This window comes from Typha angustifolia, chromosome 14, assembly GCF_048772165.1.
Source record: "Typha angustifolia cultivar Huaian chromosome 14, ASM4877216v1, whole genome shotgun sequence".
Lineage (NCBI taxonomy): Eukaryota > Viridiplantae > Streptophyta > Magnoliopsida > Poales > Typhaceae > Typha > Typha angustifolia.
In genome coordinates, this window is record NC_133252.1 from 2,003,909 (window position 1) to 2,024,406 (window position 20,498).

General features: G+C 38.5%; 3 protein-coding genes, 2 non-coding genes and 1 pseudogene across 5 annotated transcripts; 3 read left to right on the plus strand and 3 right to left on the minus strand.

Annotated features, from left to right (window-relative positions):
- Positions 1–1,178: 1,178 nt before the first annotated feature.
- LOC140776463 (GDSL esterase/lipase At4g16230-like) lies at positions 1,179–3,585 on the plus strand. Its single transcript, XM_073120178.1, has 5 exons — positions 1,179–1,795; positions 1,895–2,022; positions 2,421–2,666; positions 2,776–3,031; positions 3,113–3,585. Exons 1-5 carry the CDS (start codon positions 1,522–1,524, stop codon positions 3,334–3,336), a joined length of 1,128 nt encoding a protein of 375 aa, XP_072976279.1. The 5' UTR covers positions 1,179–1,521; the 3' UTR covers positions 3,337–3,585.
- Positions 3,586–3,800: 215 nt separating this feature from the next.
- Positions 3,801–6,221, plus strand: LOC140775926 (probable enoyl-CoA hydratase 1, peroxisomal). The gene is made up of 3 exons (XM_073119423.1): positions 3,801–4,298; positions 5,033–5,315; positions 5,855–6,221. The coding sequence occupies exons 1-3, from the start codon at positions 3,883–3,885 to the stop codon at positions 5,954–5,956; spliced, it is 801 nt and encodes a 266-aa protein (XP_072975524.1). The 5' UTR covers positions 3,801–3,882; the 3' UTR covers positions 5,957–6,221.
- Positions 6,222–7,620: 1,399 nt separating this feature from the next.
- Positions 7,621–10,657, plus strand: LOC140775635 (stachyose synthase-like; annotated as a pseudogene).
- Positions 10,658–13,534: 2,877 nt separating this feature from the next.
- LOC140776859 (small nucleolar RNA snoR118) lies at positions 13,535–13,617 on the minus strand. Its single transcript, XR_012106958.1, has one exon. It is a non-coding gene; the product is annotated as a small nucleolar RNA snoR118 (small nucleolar RNA).
- An 82-nt stretch (positions 13,618–13,699) lies between these two features.
- Positions 13,700–13,773, minus strand: LOC140776862 (small nucleolar RNA R66). The gene has a single exon (XR_012106961.1). It is a non-coding gene; the product is annotated as a small nucleolar RNA R66 (small nucleolar RNA).
- A 3,193-nt stretch (positions 13,774–16,966) lies between these two features.
- On the minus strand, positions 16,967–17,742 carry LOC140776019 (calcium-binding protein CP1). The gene has a single exon (XM_073119558.1). It carries the CDS (start codon positions 17,670–17,672, stop codon positions 17,178–17,180), a length of 495 nt encoding a protein of 164 aa, XP_072975659.1. The 5' UTR covers positions 17,673–17,742; the 3' UTR covers positions 16,967–17,177.
- Between the last annotated feature and the right edge of the window lie 2,756 nt (positions 17,743–20,498).

The window sequence follows — 20,498 nt, forward strand, 5'->3', positions numbered from 1 at the left end:
ATATAGTGTTTAAAATGTAAATTTCCTTGTTTTTAGTGAACTTTTCATTTAGCACCTTATAGTTATGTGAATTTTTATTCATATAATATTGCAAAAAATCAGGGTGCTAAATGTAATATCTTAATTTTTGCTGATAACACCCTATATTTTTGTGAATTTATGGTTCAAATAATATTACGAAATACAGGGTGATATATGTAAATATCTTAATTTTTGCTGATAACACCCTATATTTTTGTGAATTTATGGTTCAAATAATATTACTAAATACAGGGTGCTAAATGTAAATATCTTAATTTTTGCTGATAACACCCTATATTTTTGTGAATTTATGGTTCAAATAATATTACGAAATACAGGGTGCTAAATGTAAATATCTTAATTTTTGCTGATAACACCCTATATTTTTGTGAATTTATGGTTCAAATAATATTACGAAATACATGGTTCTAAATGTAAATTTTGTTAGTTTTTGGTGAGCTTTTCATTTAACACCCTATGGAAAAGTGTATTTTCGATTTGAGTAATATTTGCATAAATAAGAAGTTTCTAAATGCAAATCCTTTAATTTGTTAAAGTTTTCATTCAAGAACCTATAGATGTGGAATTTTGGTTCAGATAATATTGCATGATTTACAAGGTTCAAACTGCAAAATATCTTTAATTTTTGCAAGGTTTCTAAGTAAGAGTGCATATTCGGTTCATGTGCAATGAGAGGTGCCAACTATTCGTATATATATATATGGAGTAAAAAGATTGAATTATTTTATATATAAAAAAAGAATTTACTCACCTTCTTTGTGTAGATATATTTGTATTGTTTAATTGCTTAAAGAAGTAATTGATAGAATGCTAAGGGGACATTAATGATAAGGAAATGGCCTGGTTGGTGGCCGTTGGGTTTAAAATTTTAAAAATTTTGAACGTTGATTGGTGCCAGTTCAAGACTATTGAATGCTATCTTATATTTTAAGATAAAAAAAGAGCTCCCGCGGTGCAACAGATAACTTTATCAAACAGTAAACCGTGATGGCAGCTCCCGCCATATTTGGCAACCGAGGGGGAGCCTCTTTTATGGGCCAAATCGCCCATCTTCCTTCTTCTCCGCCCTCGGGTCTCTCGATTAAAAGCTGCTCTGCCTACCTCAGTCTATGTCTTCAGACCTCACGCCATTCAATGCCCATGTTCTCCCCATGCCATTATAAGAACAGAGGCAAGTGGGTGTTGGATACTCAGTTCTGGGCTTCTGGTTCCTTGGTTCTTTGGTCCCTTCTTGCCTAAGTTTCTTCTCGACATTTTGATCCTTTTAGGTCTCTGGCTGTACACTGCTTTATAGTTCTCCTCTGGGCCTTCTGTGTTCTTGGGGGATTTGGTGCAACTTCTTTAGTACTAGTACTTTCTTAGTTATGTTGGTTATGAAGAAAAGTCATACTTTGTCTTTGGTAGTGTAATCCGAAGTGGATAGAGTATAGGAAGTAATTCGATTTGTGGTTTGTTTAGATTGTTTTCAACCTTGTCTTGATGACATTGAATAGAAGAAAGATGGGTTCTCTTTCCAACTGTTGCCTTGCACTTGAATTTCTTGTCATGATAGTAGGTTATTTCTTGCTAGGTAATTGTTCTGGTGATGACTTACCAGCTAATTTTATTTTTGGGGATTCTTTAGTTGATGCTGGAAACAATAACTATATTTCCACCTTATCTAAGGCTAATCTCCGACCAAATGGTATTGACTTTCCGAGTCATCAACCAACTGGCCGCTTCACCAATGGACGAACAATTGTTGACATACTTGGTAAATCTTATATTTCACTCAAGTGATTCGTTTGTTGTTATCTCCATATTTTAACATGGAACTTTTTCTAATTTGATGGACCCCATTTTGATTATTTAGGTCAAGAGTTGGGATTAGGATTCTCGCCTCCTTATTTGGCTCCGGATACAACTGGGGCTGTGGTACTGAAAGGTGTCAACTATGCATCCGGAGCAGGAGGGATTCTCAATCAAACAGGGAACTTTTTTGTAAGCATAATTTGCTCATCAGTTAAACTAGTCTTTAATCCCTTTTGCTCCAAATTTACATCTTATAATCTTCACTATAAGAACTCAATTTTAAGGGTGTGTTTAGCATGACATCACATGCATTTCATGAAACCAAAAATGATATTAAAAGCAGAGTGCAGACTTCATCAATGGAACTGATACCAAATGAGTACTTTAACGATCAAAGTCATTTAATTAGAAAGGATGCGCATCTACTGGTTTCTATTCAGTTGGATATCTTTCTTTCCCATATTCTCATTCTAAATTTTACATGTGCATGTTTTCCTGTGCAAAGTATGCAACAATGGGTCCCTGTTGGTTTTATTGCGTCTATAGCTTGTTTCTTTGTAATGACATGACTCTTAAATGTCTCTCAGGGTGGGCGTATCAACTTGGATGCACAGATAGATAACTTCGCAAACAACAGGCAGGACATAATCTCAAGTCTTGGGATGCCGTCAGCTGTGAGCTTGTTAAGGAAAGCTCTCTACTCAGTCACTATGGGCTCTAATGATTTCATCAACAATTACCTCACTCCTGTACTCTCAGTGCCTGAAAGAGCATCAGTATCTCCTGAAATGTTTGTAGACGCCATGATCTCAAAATATCGGCAACAACTAACAGTAATTCCCCATTACCCTATTCAATTTTTTGTAATCAATTACGGTTCGACAAGAATTGCCATGCTTAAGCCATGGTAGCTAATAGCTAATATCACTTAATATCCTGCAGAGACTATATTCATTGGATGCGCGGAAAATTGTTGTGGCAAATGTTGGGCCTATCGGCTGTATCCCCTATGTAAGGGAGATACATCCATTAGCAGGCAGTAACTGTGCCGATTTTCCAGATCAATTAGCTCAATACTACAACAAGAGGTTGAAGGATCTTATAAATGAACTTAGCTCAAATCTTGAAGGATCACTCTTCTTGTATGCAGATGTGTACCGCATTGTATCAGATATCTTCCAGAACTATGAATATTATGGTACTACATGAAATTGTAATGATTTACGAGCATAAAATTATTGATTCGTATTCGACTAAGATTCGCATTTGGAAATTGTAGGTTTTGAGGTTGCTGATTCTGCCTGTTGCTTCGTTGGAGGTCGGTTTGGAGGTCTTTTACCATGCGGTCCAACATCTAAAGTCTGCCCTGATAGATCCAAGTATGTCTTCTGGGATCCATACCATCCCAGTGATGCAGCTAATACTATCATAGCTCGACGACTGCTCCATGGTGACTTAGCTGATATTTCTCCAATGAATGTGCGGCAATTAGTCAATTCTTGAGACTTCCTGCTCCAGATTTACCTCTGTACTTCAATTTTCTGAATGGAGTTACCAAAAGAATGTATCCAACGATCAGCTTACTTTGATTTGAATGAAATATTCTTCTTCTATGGGCTGGATTTTTTATGTTCATGTTTGATGTTTATGCTTACAAGCCGGTAAACAAATTGATCTGTAGATAACGTTTTTAGTTGCAAAATTTTTGTTAGTTTAAGAGGAGAATTTTTCTTCTTCTTCTTTTTTGGGTTCAAGGTGCAAATGATAAAATGTATCTTTTAATATGTTAATGTAATGGTTATTTTTGTCCTTTTAATAATCTATTGGGTGACGTCAAGTCATCTCCGGCAAGTCTATCCACGTAAGGGCAATAAAGAAATTATCTAACCCCCAAAGGGCACTTTAGTCACATGAGACCAAAAAGTCGGGATAAATTATACGCATTCCAACGTAATAAAATCGCGCCGATCTGAACTACCTCATTCCATAAACCCGGACGACACGCAATACCAATTCCCAATCCCACTTCCTCAGCCGTCTATTTCCCGAATGGAGCCCTCCTCGCTGGACGATCTCATCCTCGTCGAACGCGACCGGCCCGGCTCGCCGGTCGCCGTCGTGACCATAAACCGACCCAAATCCCTCAATTCCCTTACCCGACCCATGATGATCTCCCTCGCCGCCGCATTCCGGCGGCTCGACGCCGACGAGTCGGTGGCGGCGGTGGTGCTCGCCGGCCGGGGGAGGTCCTTCTGCTCCGGCGTCGATCTGACGGCGGCGGAGGAGGTCTTCAAGGGCGACGTCAAAGATCCCGCCGCCAACCCCGTGGCGCAGATGGAGATGTGCCGGAAGCCGATCATTGGTGCGGTGAACGGGTTTGCGGTCACTGGCGGGTTCGAGATCGCGCTCGCGTGCGACGTGCTGGTCGCTGGACGCGATGCCAAGTTCATCGACACGCACGCGAAGTGAGTAATTCGCCGTCCTCTTAGCTTCTCTTCTAGAATTTAAAGTTTTAATCCGTTCTAGGCTAAGAAATTTCAAAATTTTCAAATTCAATTCTAAATTTAGAATCCGTTTTGAAATTTCTGAAACTATCTGTTTGTCAGCAGTTTGGATGCCTTAATATGGTGTGATATGAAATATGTTATAGCAATAATTAGGCTGTGTGTGGATCTATGTATTCCAAGAGTACTTTTTTATGTTAGTTTGTTTCCTTTATGTATATATTGAAAGAAAAAACTTGGTTACATATTACACATGGATCTTTTGTTTGCATAGCACATGAGTTTACTTGGATTGTTGGAAAGCCAGAGAACCAAGATGATTGGCAACAGATTTAGTTCCAAGTGGACTGACAGTATATCTCATCCTGGTTTTGAATTGGTCTATTAGTTTGTTGTTGATTATATGTCACCATTCAGCTTAGTAGAACATGCATTCACTGAGTTCATTCTTGAATGAATTGTTCGTCTTCTCATCTATGATGATTGTCTGTGGAGGGTAGGATAAATTTATTGTCCAAAGACTTGTCTGTTAGTATTATCTTGTTTATACTGCGAAATTCCATGAAACAAGCAGCGAAGCAATTTAGCTACTTTGGATTGTGAAATGCTATATATCACTTTAAAATTTTCTTTTATTGGCTTTTGTTTCCATTCATTATTGAATTTATTAACTGATAATGAAAATGATGATCCAGGTTTGGTATTTTTCCATCATGGGGCCTTTCACAAAAGCTATCACGCATCATTGGGCTGAATAGGGCTCGAGAAGTGTCACTTAGTGGTATGGCAATAACTGCAGAAATGGCAGAGAAATGGGGACTTGTTAATCATATTGTGGACAACAGCGAAGTGTTGAAGAAAGCGAAAGAGATAGCAGAGGCCATTGCAAGAAACAACCAAGATATGGTCTTGAGGTACAAATCAGTTATAAATGATGGTTTCAAGCTGGACTTGGGCAATGCTCTTGCTATTGAAAAGGTAATATATCTCTACACTGTTCTGACTTGTAACTAGAAATCAACACTCTGAAATAGCTGGTAGGCTAACAAATAAAGATATTGTTCATCTTATTATTATGATGGCAGTAGTTGGTTGAAGAACAGGTTTCAGTAAAAGGTCGTTTAAAGTCTGAAGATAAATAAGATTGGTCTGCGTAATTCATGTAGTAGGATGGCGTATAGATATGCTGTGCTGACTAGCTTAAACAGATACTATATTTTTGTAAAGGAAAGAAAGAAGATAGATTGCGGCTTTGAAACTGAGTTATATACCTTTGAACAATCTAAGCGTCAAACTAGCCTGTTGATATTATTCCTAATGAATCTGTGAATGATATACTGTTGCATTTATCTCATACACTAGCTGCTATGAGGATAGAATATATTAGAGTTTATAATTTATTATAAATATGTCTAATATATTTAGTTGGCAGCACAGTTGAATTGTTCCTCTTCCTTCAATTACTGTTCTTGTAAATGCTGCCATCCTTATTCTCTTAAATGTATTTTTGGTTTCAGGAAAGAGCTCATAGCTATTATACCAACATGACCAAGGAGCAATTTGCAAATATGCAGAAATTTATACAAGGTCGAAGTTCAAGGCCCTCATCCAAGTTGTAGACAATACGTTTCATGCAAAGGAAGATTTAGTATTTCAAATTAACTAATAAAGTTCTACAAAGATACAACCCCTGAACAAATTACATATTTCTTTGTTCTGTAATATTGTTCCTTTGTAAGAGTTTTCGTCATAATGTAGGCTTAAATGCCATGAAATTTTATTCTGAAGATATCTTTTAAGTTGGAAGAGGCAAAAGATACTCAAAATTGTACCATCAGATTGAAGACTTGAATAATATTTTGAATGATGTCTGAGCAGGTGGTATCCTATTGGCAGAATTAAATCATAGGCATAATTCTCATTTTATTTTGGACTTGTATACCCTTAAAATTACTTAATACTGCTTACGTCCCTCCACAAGTAAACATTTATTTGCATACCTTTCTAAAATTATTTTTTATGTCTGTGCCCTCCCATATTTTTCTGATATAATGTTGGATCATATATCTTCACTTCTGTGCCGGTTTTATCCAAGCCTTTTTTTAATATTCAGCTTGACAATTCTCTCAAGAAATAGGTTACAACGGATTCAAATTATGTATATATAGTATTTCAATGAAAGTTTTATTAAAATAGCAACTCCAACATCCAAAGGGGACGTTATGAATTAATAGGATTCAACTACTGGAGTAATATTTGAGTGTCCCTTTACACTGTTGAAAAATGTAGCAATCTGCACCCTGAGATTATTAGACTGAAGATAGTTCAGGGAATCAGGGCCAAGTTAGTGTTCTTTTATTCTTAGGGTTGTAATATAATACTGAGGGTGAAATTAGTGCTATGCTGATGTTATTATCACTGACGAAGCCCAAAGTCTTTAAGCGGCAAAGCGGTGAAACAATAGAAAGAGACGTGTAATATCTCCAAAATCCATCATGACCAGCTTCCAGCTGCTATTATTTACTGGGAACTGATAGAAGAAACAAAGACACTTTCCAAGTGTCAAAAGAGTTTGAAGTATGCATGCAAAAGTCCTCATACCTTTCCAAACATTTGAACCTTAAATTTGTACATAGTCCGCACTCTGCAACTCGTTGGGAGGATACTTGGTATGTATCCTATTTTCAATGTCTTATATCACTTATTTGAATGGAACTTCTGGATTTATGACAGAAATTGTAGTTTCCATAACAGTGTTTGTATTTGATTCTGAGCACTGAGAAGAGTACTAGTTGTTTGATTCATCTATTAGTCATTTGCAAATTATTTGCAGTTGGTTAAATGTGTACTCTTTATTGAGAAGGCAGGCAAATGAAGCTTCGTTGTCAATGCTATTAATGCATGACCGGTTCTTTTTGACAAATAGATGCATAATAATTGTCATTTTGTCTCTTTTTATGTTATATACCTCCAAAGATGTTGCCTTTCCTGTTCTAGGATTTCGGGACTTTGAATTGTCGTGGATTTTATTTCCAATGTCATTCTTTTAACTGTTCCTCTGAAATATTTTCTAGTTACAGGATCCCATTTACGTCATACATTGTACGTTACCTCAATTAAATTTGTCAATGATATTTGTTTAGAAACACTATCTACTTGGATTCTGGCTGCATTTTTTTTTTCATTTTATGACAATATCTTTGGTTTTTCCAGAAAGGAGATTTCAGTTGCGCCTAGCTTTAAAGCTAATCATCTTTTCATCAGTACCTCTTTCTTTGCATTCATGAGCATAGAAGTGGCTCGATATCTCAAATTAAGATTCGGGTTTGATTTTCTTGATCATATATCGACACTTATAAATGCAAACAATGAACTTGATCCATCAAAGTAAAGAAACTATCTTTATATTTTTACTTAAGAATTTAATCTAATATCTCTTACTCCCATTTGTTTTTCTGTTCATTGTGTCCCTTACAGAAGCAACAACAACACCCAGACAGAAAGCATGAAAAATCTTTTCACCTTATCTGATGGAGAACTCAGCGTTAATCAAGTTAACATACTTCACGACATACCTGACAATGTCGCCTTCAGTAGCTTTTCTTCACTATGTCAAGCTTCTAGTGCCCCTCCATCACTGTATCAGTGAGTAAAGTCTCAGTCTCATAAGGGAGGCTTCCTTGGTTTTACTAAAGCAGAGGCATCAGAGAGGCTGACGAACTCATTTGGTAAGTTCAATGGAAGGAAGTTTCTTAGTATTTTCAGGTTTAAATCATGGTGGTCTACCATGTGGGTCGGAAATTCCAGCTCTGATTTGCAGATGGAGACTCAGTGGATACTACTAGATGTGACAGAATTAAGTTCATATGTTCTTATACTTCCCATAATTGAAGGAAAATTCAGGTCTGCAATCCACCCAGGGAGTGATGGCCATATTATGATCAGTGCAGAGAGCGGCTCAAGTAAAGTGCGAGCTTCGTCCTTCAATACGATTGCATATGTTCATGTGAGTGCTAGTCCTTACACCTTAATGAAGGAAGCATATTGTTCTGTTAGAGTCCATCTGAATACATTTAGGCTGTTGGAAGAGAAGACTTTACCTAGTATTGTAGACAAGTTTGGTTGGTGCACTTGGGATGCATTTCACTTCACTGTCGAGCCGGTAGGTTTTCTGGCATGGAGTGAAGGATTTTGCTGAGGGTGGAGTACCACTGAGGTTTCTTATAATTGATGATGGATGGCAAAGTACTAAGTTTGATGATAGTAATCGAGTTAAGGATGGAAGGAACACCGTGTCGGGCCGAGCTGAGGGTGTTGCTACAAGACTCAGTATGTTCCAGGAGCACGACAAATTCAGGAAATACAAAGGAGGTACTCTTCTAGGCCCCAATGCTCCTTCTTACGATGCCAAGATGGCAGATGTGCTGAAAGCGAAAGGATTAGAACTTGAGCAAGTTCAGACTGCTTGCGAAAAAGCTATGCAATCTGATATCATCAACTTGTCAGACTTTGATTCCAGAATTGAAGAACTGAAGAAAGAACTTAGTAGCATCGAAGAAGTGAATGCATCAACTGTAGATAATGAGAGATGTAATAACAGCTGCTACAAATCAGAAAATGTGGGGTTAAAAGATTTCATAAAGGACTTGCGAAAGAGGTTTACGGGTTTAGATGATGTTTATGTGTGGCAAGCTCTTTTTGGTGCTTGGGGTGGAGTGAGCCCTGATTCTATTCATCTCAGTTTCGATTCTACCATAGTTTCTGCAAGAGTCTCCCCTGGTCTCGCAGGAACAATGTTTGATGGTGCTCTCGCTAAGTGTTTAAAGTATGGTGTTGGTCTAGTTCGTCCAGATCAGGTAGCTGAGTTCTACAACTCAATGCATTCATATCTTGCAAGTGCAGGTGTTACAGGAGTTAAAGTAGATGTAAGTGTGAACCTAAAAACTAAGATCTAGCAATCGATTAGAGGATGTATATTCAAGCATCTTGGTTTACAAATAAGTTTTAGTACTGCAGATAATTGAATTTTTTGGTGAGGCCTATGGAGGTCGCGTCGGGCTTGCAAAGGCCTATTATGAAGGGCTTTCAGGTTCTCTTCAGAAGAACTTCAAGGGAAATGGACTCATATCTAGCATGCAACACTGCAATGACTTCTTCTTTCTTGGTACCTGGCAGATATCTCTAGGAAGAGTAGGTATAGAATTTGAACTTTTGGATACTTAAACATGCAAAAGTTTAACCATATCGTTTATCTATGTAATCACTAAACAGTCAATTATGTTATCAGGTGATGACTTCTGGTTTAGGGACCCAAATGGAGACCCAACTGGTGTCTATTGGTTGCAAGGTGTTCATATGATTCATTTTGCATACAATAGCATGTGGATGGGTCAGACAGTGCAGCCAGATTGGGACATGTTCAAGTCCGATCACGCTTGCGCAGAATTCCATGCAGGCTCTCGGGCTATCTGCGGCGGACCGATCTACGTGAATGACTCGGTCGGCTGTCATAACTTTGATCTCATAAAGAAGCTTGTTTTCCCTGATGGAACCATTCCTAGGTGCCAGCATTTTGCTCTCCCTACAAGAGACTGCCTCTTTAAGAATCCTCTTTCTGACTGTGAGACCATCCTCAAAATTTGGAATATAAACAAGGTAATCTGAACTATTTTTTTCGATAAGTATTGACACGATTAGTAAGGTTTCTGCATCATCTTATTTTGTGTTAAAACATAATTGCAGTATGGAGGAGTGGTAGGAACATTTAATTGCCAGGGAGCAGGATGGGATCCAAAAGACCAGAGGGTAAGAGGCTACCCAGAATGTTATAAGCCAGTATCTGGTACTGTCCATGTTTGTAACATTGAATGGCAGCAGAAGAAAGAAGCCAAGGATATGGGTAAAGCTGAAGAGTATGCTGTGTATCTTAGCCAAGAACAGGAGCTACGACTGATGAGTCCAAACTCAGATGCTATCAAAGTAACAGTCCAACCTTCTTCCTTTGAGATCTTTAGCTTTGTGCCAATTACAGAGCTTGGGTATGGCATCAAATTTGCAGCAATTGGGCTAGCTAATATGTTGAATTGTGGAGGAACAGTACATGAGATTATTGAGCATGGGGAAATCAAGATGGAGAGTTAGTTATAGTGAAGGTGAAGGGTGCAGGGAAATTATTAGTTTACTCAAGCCAGAAACCGAAGATGGTCTTATTAAATGGGGCTGATAAGAAATTTGAGTGGGGGAGTAATGGAGAATTGACACTGGATCTTGCATGGGAGGAAGGCAATGGTGGTGTCTCTGATTTAGCTTTTGCTTATTGAGTTTGTGAACAATTTTGAAGCTCCTAGTTCTCTTGAAACACATGACTGGTTAAAATAGAGAACAATGTGCTGCTGGTAGTATTACTGTTATCAAGGCAAATTACAGTTTATCTACTTGTGATTTTGTCAGTTACCTTATGTGCAGTGAATTTAAGCAGTTAACTCTCCTGCCGTCTACATCAAAGCATAATTGTTAGATTTTTTTCATCTAAAATTAACAGTGAACATGCTATAATTAATGTTGTCTATTCTTAGTGTTAATATTTTTCGTCATAAGAAAATTATAAATGACTAATTTACTCTTACAATCGTCAAATTGTGTTTCTATAGAAGTTTCGAAGTATTTTTATATCTTTGTTAATGGCTTATTAACAGTTGTGTGAATTTGAGTTGCATCGGGTAAGTTATAATCGAGCCATTGTTATTATGTTAAATTAAAGAAGGGAGTGTTATTCATATTCAATCGTTAACTTGAATATAAGAGGACTTAGTCACCTTCCTATAAATATAGTTTAATTTGAAGATGGCTGGAGCAATTTAGTCATTTTCTAATTAATTCATAGTAAAAAGTACTAGCATTAATAAAAATATTATTATTATCTTTGGATGAAAAATTAACCGTTGTAATCTAATTTGAACCAAAGAATGCTTAAGTGTTTAAATTTAAAGTACAAGGAGGTAAAATTAATCAGGCTAAATCATATTAGGTAAACTATAATTTGTCTTAATTTTATTTCGACCAGACGGACCTTTAACAAGAAGGAAAGAAACAAATAAGAGAAGGGAGGCTTGACATGGTTTATTGGTTCTCTGGCATGCTCTGCAAAGTTCATGCAGCACAGCCCACTGCGTTCGTATCCTTGTGAGCAATGTTCAAAGAATTTACAACCGCTTGGGTTTCTCACAAGCAAACTAAGGAAGGTGCCTGGTGGAACGGGTATGCATCTCAAGGCTTAGAACAAGTAGGAAATATAATTGATGGATTGTTATATAACTTGGTAGTGTATTTTTGGTGTCTTTTGTTTGCAGTTGCCGTTTTACTAACTCGGAACTTCTACTGCATAATTAGCCAGCTTCACGCAACCTATAAGGACAAGACAAACCAAGCTTAAACCATGAGAAATATTTTCTCATTGTCTGATGGAAGTCTCAGAGTTCATGGAATCACACTGTTCTGCCATTCCTGATCACATAGTCTTGAGTAGTTTTTCTTCAACATGTCAATCTTCCAATATTGCACCACCTTCTCTGCTTCAGAGAGTAAACTCCCAATCACACAAGGGGGAGATTCCTTGGCTTTGCAAAACCATGCCCTTCTGATATGCATATGAACTCATTGGGTAGATTGAGTGGCAGAAATTTCCTTAGTCTCTTCAGGTTGAAATCATGGTGGTCTACCATGTGGGTTGGTAAGTCTCGTTCAAATTTGCAACATGAGACCATCAGGCAGTGTGGGTACTCTTAGAAATTGCTGAATTGAATTCGTATGCTCTCATCCTTCCTATTCTTACGGCAAGCTCTTTGTGAAACTTGTGGGTGGAGTGAGGCCTGCAACTACCCATGTTGACCTTAAGGCTTCGGTTAACATAGTTCATGGTGGCATTGGTCTTGCTCATCCAGATCAAGCAGCAGAGTTCCATGATAATGCATTTTCATCTTGACAAGGGAATCACAGGGACCAAGGTGGATGTTATACATGTAAGTTTCAATGCCTTTCTGATTTCATACGAATGTATATATCTTTGCGTACATGTACCGATGATAATTCCAGTCAGTTGAACTTATCAGCAAGGAATTCGGAGGTGGAGTCGAGTCCCTTGTCAAGAACTTCAATGGAACAGGATTGATATTTAGCATGCAGCAGTGCAATGACTTCTTCCTTGGGACTTGGCAGATATCTTTAGGAGAGTAGGTATGTAATCTGAAAAATTAGTTGATCTCAAATTCTACCATTGGTTCGGAAGCAATACTTAGTTGCTCGCAGTAACAGGTGATGATTTCTACTATTGATCTTAAACCATTCTAAAGATCTGGAACATAAACAAGGTATTGCTGCTCTTATGTTAACACTCTTTAAACTTTTCCATGCAGTTTGGAGGTGTCGGAGGAGCTTTCAATTGCCAAGGAGTAGGATGGGATCTAAGTACAGCTGATTAGAGGCTACACAATTTGTTGCAAGCCATTGTCTTGCAAGGTCCATGTACATGACATTGAATGGGTATTTATGGACGAGGCTAAGGAGATAGGCATGGCCAAAGAGCATGCAGTCCATCTCCAACAGTCTGAGAAGCTACTGCTAATGACCCAAAAGTCTGATGCCATTGATGCCAATCATGGACATTGGTTTCAAGTTTTCACCAATTGGGCTAGCGAACATGTTCATTAGTGGAGGAGCTATACTTGCTATAGATGAAAGTGTTGAAGACTTGAAGGCAAGGTGTTGCAGTTGTCAAGGTCAAGGGGGAAGGTAAACTCTTCGCCTAATCAAATAACAAACCAAAGAAGTGATCATTGAATGGGAAAGCAAAGGTGTTTGACTAATTGGTAGATGGGCAAGGTGATGGTGGATCTTTTGTGGGAGGAAGACAACATTGATCTCTGAAGTAGATTTGTTTACTGAATGGTGGAAGATTGTTATCAAGTTTTTAATACTTCACCTTGATATCAATGATTTCTAACTCTCATGGATTGCAACTTAGAATCGAGAGATTGCTGATTTAGAACCAAGGATTGCAAATTATTTACCAGCAATTTACATAAAATTCCCTGCCGTTTGGCTATTTAGATATGTTGATGTTGAGAAGATTGGAGGCATCGATTAATACGGTTAATAAAAACAAAGTTTCAACGATTAAAGAAAACAAGGAACGATTGAAATAGTCAGACAATGCTTTCTAGGCAAATGCATTTCCATCAAAACTGCAAAAAATGCTCAGAGCCCAGTGCATCTCATCATCCCATCAAAGAGAAAACCACGAATAAAATCGCAAAAAAATAATGAAACCGTCAACTAGAGTGTTTTTCTTTTCTTTTTTCAAATGGGTCCTCAGAGATATGCTTATAGTTTTCATCAGAAGAATAATATCAGGTCTCAAAGATTTCATGCCATCATAGGACCAAAATTAAACCAGAAACAAAAAGGAGTCGTCAAAGCTTTGCATAAAGATAGAGTAATTTTGGAGAGCTTATTCGCTGCACCTCACGACATCGATAGAGAAGTGAAGCGACTCAAAATCCCCTGAACTGCTAATTTCGCCCTTTGGAAAAATCAAACCCTAGATAGAAACTGAGGGCTCGACTCATCAAAGGGCTTCTTTGATCCTTACGGAATAGAGATAAATATAAAGTAAAATGCTTTACCTGCGCCTCTACTTTGGTGCGGGGGATGGAGGCGGCTTCTATGTATATATAATACAAGTCCCTCGCAGACTTAGGGTTCCTATCTAAGAGAAAACCCTCGTTGCATGGCAAGATCTACGTAAATACCATTGTTAATTTATCGGATCCCAATAAGCCTGCGGGCATGAGTACTGTTTGGGTGATCGGATCCGATCCAATAGTAAACTGAAGCAAATTAATTATACTTTTTTTTATAATTAAAACCGAATAATTAGCTAATACTAACTAAGTTGGCATGTTATCTTGGTTAGATCGTGTGTATTCCATGTCTCTAATTATATATATATAAAAGAATACAATAAGATTATGTAATTTGACAAATAAATATTATTATTCCGATGTATACTTATACTACTATAACATATATGATTAACAATAACTACTTATTGTTTGCAAATAACATAAATTTCACTTTAGAAATTTTGACACCAATCAAACAAACAAAAACAATCAGAAGCGCATAGTTCTTCAATAAAGAAGTCAAAACATAATAAACTTCTAGCAAGCGTTCCCATTAATTTCTCGTAGGATAATTTTGGATCCAACCAGGAAATAAATGCTGCAATTAAGTGGAAGTTCTCTACTTTAATTCCTCAGCTCGATTTTGTCAAGCCACAACGTTAATACCAACCGGAACCAATCAAAACAACCGATTCGTACGCCCTTGGCGAAATCGACGGCGAGGATCTTGGCAAGTCCCTTGAAGCTGACCCACCGCCACCGGCCTTATTGCAGCCGTCCATTCGACTCGTGGCACGAATCTCGTCGTCGGGGATGGGCATCCCCGCCCATTCGAGGTACGCCTTCAAGTCCTCGAACCCCACCTTCTCGTCCCCGTCCCGATCCATCATGCGGAGCCCCTCCTCCATCACCGATCAGCCGCTGCTGCGCATCCCGATCCGGGGGCCGAGGAGGACGCGCTCGAACTCGCCGTAGTCGACGAAACCGTTGCGGTCGGCGTCTGCGGGGGAGATCATGGAGTCGATGTCGTCGTCGGTGAGGTGGGCGGTAGCGGTGTAGCCGGATTGGAAGGCCTTCAGGTCGTCGCGGCTGATCCGGTCATCGCGGTCGGCGTCGAGGATGTCGAAGGCCGGCCGGAGGTCCGCCGAGTCGGCGGCGCGTTCATCGCTGCAGTGGCCGGAAGGATTGGTGTTGAAGAATCTAGAAAAATCGTGGATGTTATTAACGGGGGCTTTGGCGAGCAAGGTGGAGTTGATTGACTTGGCTCCGATAATAGTTAAAGATTTGATACTTATCCACTGTGAAACGAATAAGTAATAGTAATTTTTGTTGACTTTGAAGAAAGTCGAGGTCTCGCTTATGATTTTATCATAGCTAGATGAGATATTTATGACTGTTAGTTTATCTTAGCCTCCTAAGTATTAAGAGAAATTTAGGCGTTTTAATTTTATCATTAGTTTTCTAAATATTTATAAAAGATATTTAGTAACCTAGGTAATTTAAAAGATATAAAGATAATTGATTAAAATAGAAGTGAGAACTTTACAATGAAATATTATATTATCTAGCTTATTGAAACATCTTTTCTTTATCTTACATTTCACTATCTTTACTTTGAGGTAGAATAGTAAACTGATTAAAAAGATTAAATTTGTAATAATATGCTTAAATAATAACTTATTTAAATCAAACAACATAGAAAATAAAATGTATCAAGTCCTAACAAGTTAAAGTTATAAGTATAATATTCAAGAATAAATGTACAAGGTAAAGCAATGATCTGAAGTTAGTATAACACACATTACAACAAAAAAAGAGTATAGAATTAAATTCAATAGTACAAAATATTAATAAAATTATTTAGCATCAGTAGAAACACATGCACACAAAAACTTATGTCTAGCAACTCTAGTGCCATCTGCGTTAAACGTAACATGCATAGTCCTATATTTACTGGCTCACAATAAAAAGAAGCAATAAGAAATAAAACAACACTTATGTAGCAATGTTAGAGAAAGTAAAAACATATAATAACTCTTAACTGTTGAAGAATAAGAGAGAGGAAGGATAACATGTTGTCAAAACACTGCCAAAATAAAGGGGATAAATAAGCAAAACTTTATTCACCTAAAATCAAATCCGCGCCATCGATTGAAACCAACAAAAAAAGGCAAAAGAAATTGGCCACCCTCCCTATCTCCATTCACTGTGTTAGTCAAAGGCTAATATTAACAGAGGGAAGGTAGAGGTGAAGAGCCCCTAAAGCCTCACCAGCATCTCCCTATCTCCACATGAAAACTTGTGTTTGAATCAAAAAATAAAGGAGGAAGAGAGAAAGCGACGAAGAGAAGAAAAGAAAGAGGCATCCGAGAGAAGAGGAAGACATAGCTAAGTGGCACGAGAAAGCGAGAGGAAGGTGATGTAAATGCCATTATAGGACGATTTCATTCGATCTAACAACGACCTTTGGGCTAACTCTCCTTAAAAAAAAATAGATTATAGCAAACCCAAATCATATCATATGCACACTAATGTTCTCAATATATAATTTGTAAGATAGTCTTATTAGTAAAGATGCCATAAACTACTTGCTACTAGTTAAACTGGTGGTATATTTTTTAACCCTGTTTGATTTGATGCTAAGCTCCAAACTCAATTAATTAATCTTATTCTTTAGTCTTAGTTTCTATTTATTTATTGAACTAATTTAGAGATCTCTGAACCTAACCAGTATGTCTTTTACTGTGTTCAATTTTATAAACAATTCACACGTTCTGTTTATATACCTATACTGCCATACACGTATAAAAGCAGACATCGCTTGTATACAAGACGAGCTCCATAGATGTTTGCTAATTTGATTACAAAGTAAACATTAATTTGCAAAACGATGGAGATGGTGTAACTTTTATTTATAGTCGGCAAACCAAAATTTTGAAGCACAACAAGAACAATCAGAAGAGCAAAGTTCTTCAATAAAGAAGTCAAACACAAGAAACTTCTAGCAAGCGTTCCCATTAATCTTCTCGTAGAATATTTCTGGATCCAACCAGGAAATAAACGCTACAATTACGTAAAAGTTCTCTGCTTCAATTCCCCAGGTCAACTTTGGTCAAGCCACAACGCTGATACCAACTAGAACCAATCAAAACATCCGATTTCACAGGCCCTTGGCGAAATCAGCCGCGAGAATCTTGGCGAGGGCCTCGAAACTGACCCCACGGGCCTCGTCGCCGCCGCCCATCCTAATCATGACACGAATCTCCTCGTCGGCGACGGGCATCCCCGCCCATTCGAGGTACCCCTTCAGGTCATCGAACCCCACCATCCCGTCCCCGTCCCGATCCATCACGCGGAACGCCTCCTCCATCACCGACACGGCGCCGCCGCAGCCACGTGAGCCGATCCGGCGGCTGAGGACGCGCTCGAACTCGCTGTAGTCGACGAAGCCATTGCGGTCGGCGTCGGCGGCGGAGATCATGGAGGCGATGTCGTCGTCGGTGATGGGAGCGGCGGCCGTGCGGCCGGAGTAGAAGGCCTTGAGGTCCTCGCGGCTGATCCGGCCGTCGCGGTCGGCGTCGAGGATGTCGAAGGCGGGCCGCAGGTCCGGCGAGTCGGCGGCGCGGTCATCGCGGTAGCGGCCAGAAGGACACATCTCTCTCTCTCTCTTCTCTCTCTCTAGGATTTGGTGTGCAAGAATCGAGTGGCGTATAGATTTTTGAGAGGGGAGAAGGGTAATTTATAGGAGAGGAGAGGAAGGAAGAGAGGGTCGTGGCTTGGCGAGCAAGGTGGAATTGGCCCCGATACAAAAGGAAGACGTGATGGGTGACGTCACGGGTCGGTATCTATGCAATAATGCAACTATGTCCTCCGTCCAGTTTGGAGATTTGGGGATCGAGTTTTTAAGACTTCGGAGATTGTCGGTTCTTTCTTTCTTTCGGTCCTTATACGGCTTAATAGTCCACAGTAACATGTTTGTCAAGGATCAATAATTATATGTATGAAGAGGATTTCATCGGGATTGAAAAATTTGTAATCTTTGTCTTCCAATCAAACAAGCGGATGTGTCGACAAATATCTAATTAGTGGTTGTAGGAGCCGAACGAGATAAGTATGGACAAGCCAAAGCCAATCTCATATCCCCTCGAGTATACTAAGCAGCTTCAAAAACAAAATTTTCTTTAAAAACATACCTAGTTTTGAGATGAATTTATGTGTTTCCGGTATAGCTTTCCACTCAATTCTATATGTATGCATTAGATTGGTTTAAGAAGAGGTGGTGGTTTACCCTATGGTGGATGTCAACAGTTTGAGTCCACTTATTTTCAACCCGTGAATGTCTGATAGCTATTTTTCTATACTTTTATCTAACATTCTACTATTATTTTGATTAACTATTACTAAATCTATTTATTAAACATTATGAATTAAATTATTAAAATATTTTTTGTAAAATTTCTAATCTAAACCCACAATAATTAAGCATTTAAAGACCTCCTACCCTTTGTCATCTAAAAAGTAATTTAAAAAATATTCTAACATAATATTATTTAGTTGATAATCTCTTGTTTAAAAATAGTCTGGTTAAATTAACTCATAATATAATATAAAATTATAGAGAAAAAAAAATCAGAGTTGACTTCCAAAATCTAAGTGTTAAAAATAATAAAAACATGTCGTGTTATTTTGAAATCTGCCGAGGGAAAGAGTATATTCTTTTTGGCAAATACTAGTTTTGTCCGCATTTGTTTGAGAGAGAGAGAGAGAGAGAGAGAGAGAGAGAGAGAGAGAGAGAGAGAGAGAGAGAGAGAGAGAGAGATAATAAATCCCCCACTTCGTCCTCAAAAATCGAAGGAAGCATCGCGGAATCACGGAATCAGATTCTGCGATGTGATCACCCACCCTCTCATTTTGAGCATATTCCAAACCGCCTCTGGTCACACGTACATTAATCGGGGCGTTGTTCTTTCTGGACAGAAGCCAACCACGCCGTTGCTTCCCATGCCACAAATCCCTCCTTTCCCAAATATTAATATGCGGCCTTCACTTTTCTACCGAATTATTTTCCGACTGATTTGATTATAGGGGAAAGTTTCACCTCAAATTTGTTCTACTTAGTTTAATTAACTGTGTTCATTTTCCATTAATATGTGTTTGGACTAAAAAGTTGTCCATGGGAAAACCGATCTCACGTTGACTGCCGTCGTATTCTTTTGGTTTTGAAAATTCTTAATTCATACTAGAGTTTTTAAGTCTTCTTGAATTGTAGTTATCCTCACCTTTTAATCAAAATATTTCTCTCTTAACACTAGAGTTTTATTAGTATCCTTATCTTAGCCTAACTCCAAACTCGACCAATTATAGAAGGCTCATCTAAGCTGGACCTAAGCTCAGCCCATTGACTTGATAAACAATCTGTCAAGTGTAAGCTTATGTTTAAACACACTTCAATAACATGCTAGCCCAAAGTGGTGGCCTCCAGAGCAATCCGGATTGCAAAGGACTATCCTAAACCAGTCAAACTGGCTGAGATAGCAAGCACAATGAACATCAGATGGGAGCCTTCGGAAATCGATTAGTTAAAGATAAATACAGACGGGGCTTTTACGATGTGGGAGTACTAAAGTGGAGCTAGCACAATTATCCGAGACGATCTGGGTCGAACGAGAGTGCTAGCTAGTATGGGAGTTGTGTCTCGGCGAGCCGATTATTTTCTCGAAGTGCTGAGCAATATGACTAGGCCTTGGGGTGGCCCCAGGGGGAACTAACGTAGTCCTGGAAATGGATTCCCTGGAGGCGGTTAAGATATTTAAAGAGGAGGTTGAATGTACTTGAAAGGTAAAGAATATTTCACCTGGTTCAAGGTGTAGCACATTTTTAGAGCTGGGAACAAGGCAGTGGATTGGGCTGCATGCCGAGAAAGGAATGTAACTGATTGTTGTATTATTGGGCCTCTTGGCCCTTTTCTCAAATCTGTATTCAATTTTGTCTTTTGGCTCCAGCCTCAGCATTGCTGAAGCTGGGAAACTAAAAGCTAATACAGGCTCTTAATTTAAAAAATAATAATAATTGCAATCTAGTAAATATTGATATGCCCAATATTGCTCTTGATTCTCATATATTATTCTTCAATTTATGTTCTTCTCCCGGTCTAAAACTACTTAGACAGGAATACTTTTAGATAGATAGAAAAATTGTAAGTTATATTTAATAAAACTCTGAATACAGAACTGGACTGTGTTGAATATAATCTGACCCACTTCCACTTAATTGAATATAAGTCGAGCTCGTCGAGCAAATTTTGAGCTCGCTTGAATTCGATTCGAGCCAATTTGAAGCCAGCATAACTATGTGTGGATAAAGAATAAATCTCTTCTTGGATAAAGTCCGTCTCCGTCGTTGGCTAGCGCCGAACCACGTGGCATACCTCGTGTGAGCTGGACGTTATATCCGATTGGGCACCACAAACCGTCCGTAAACT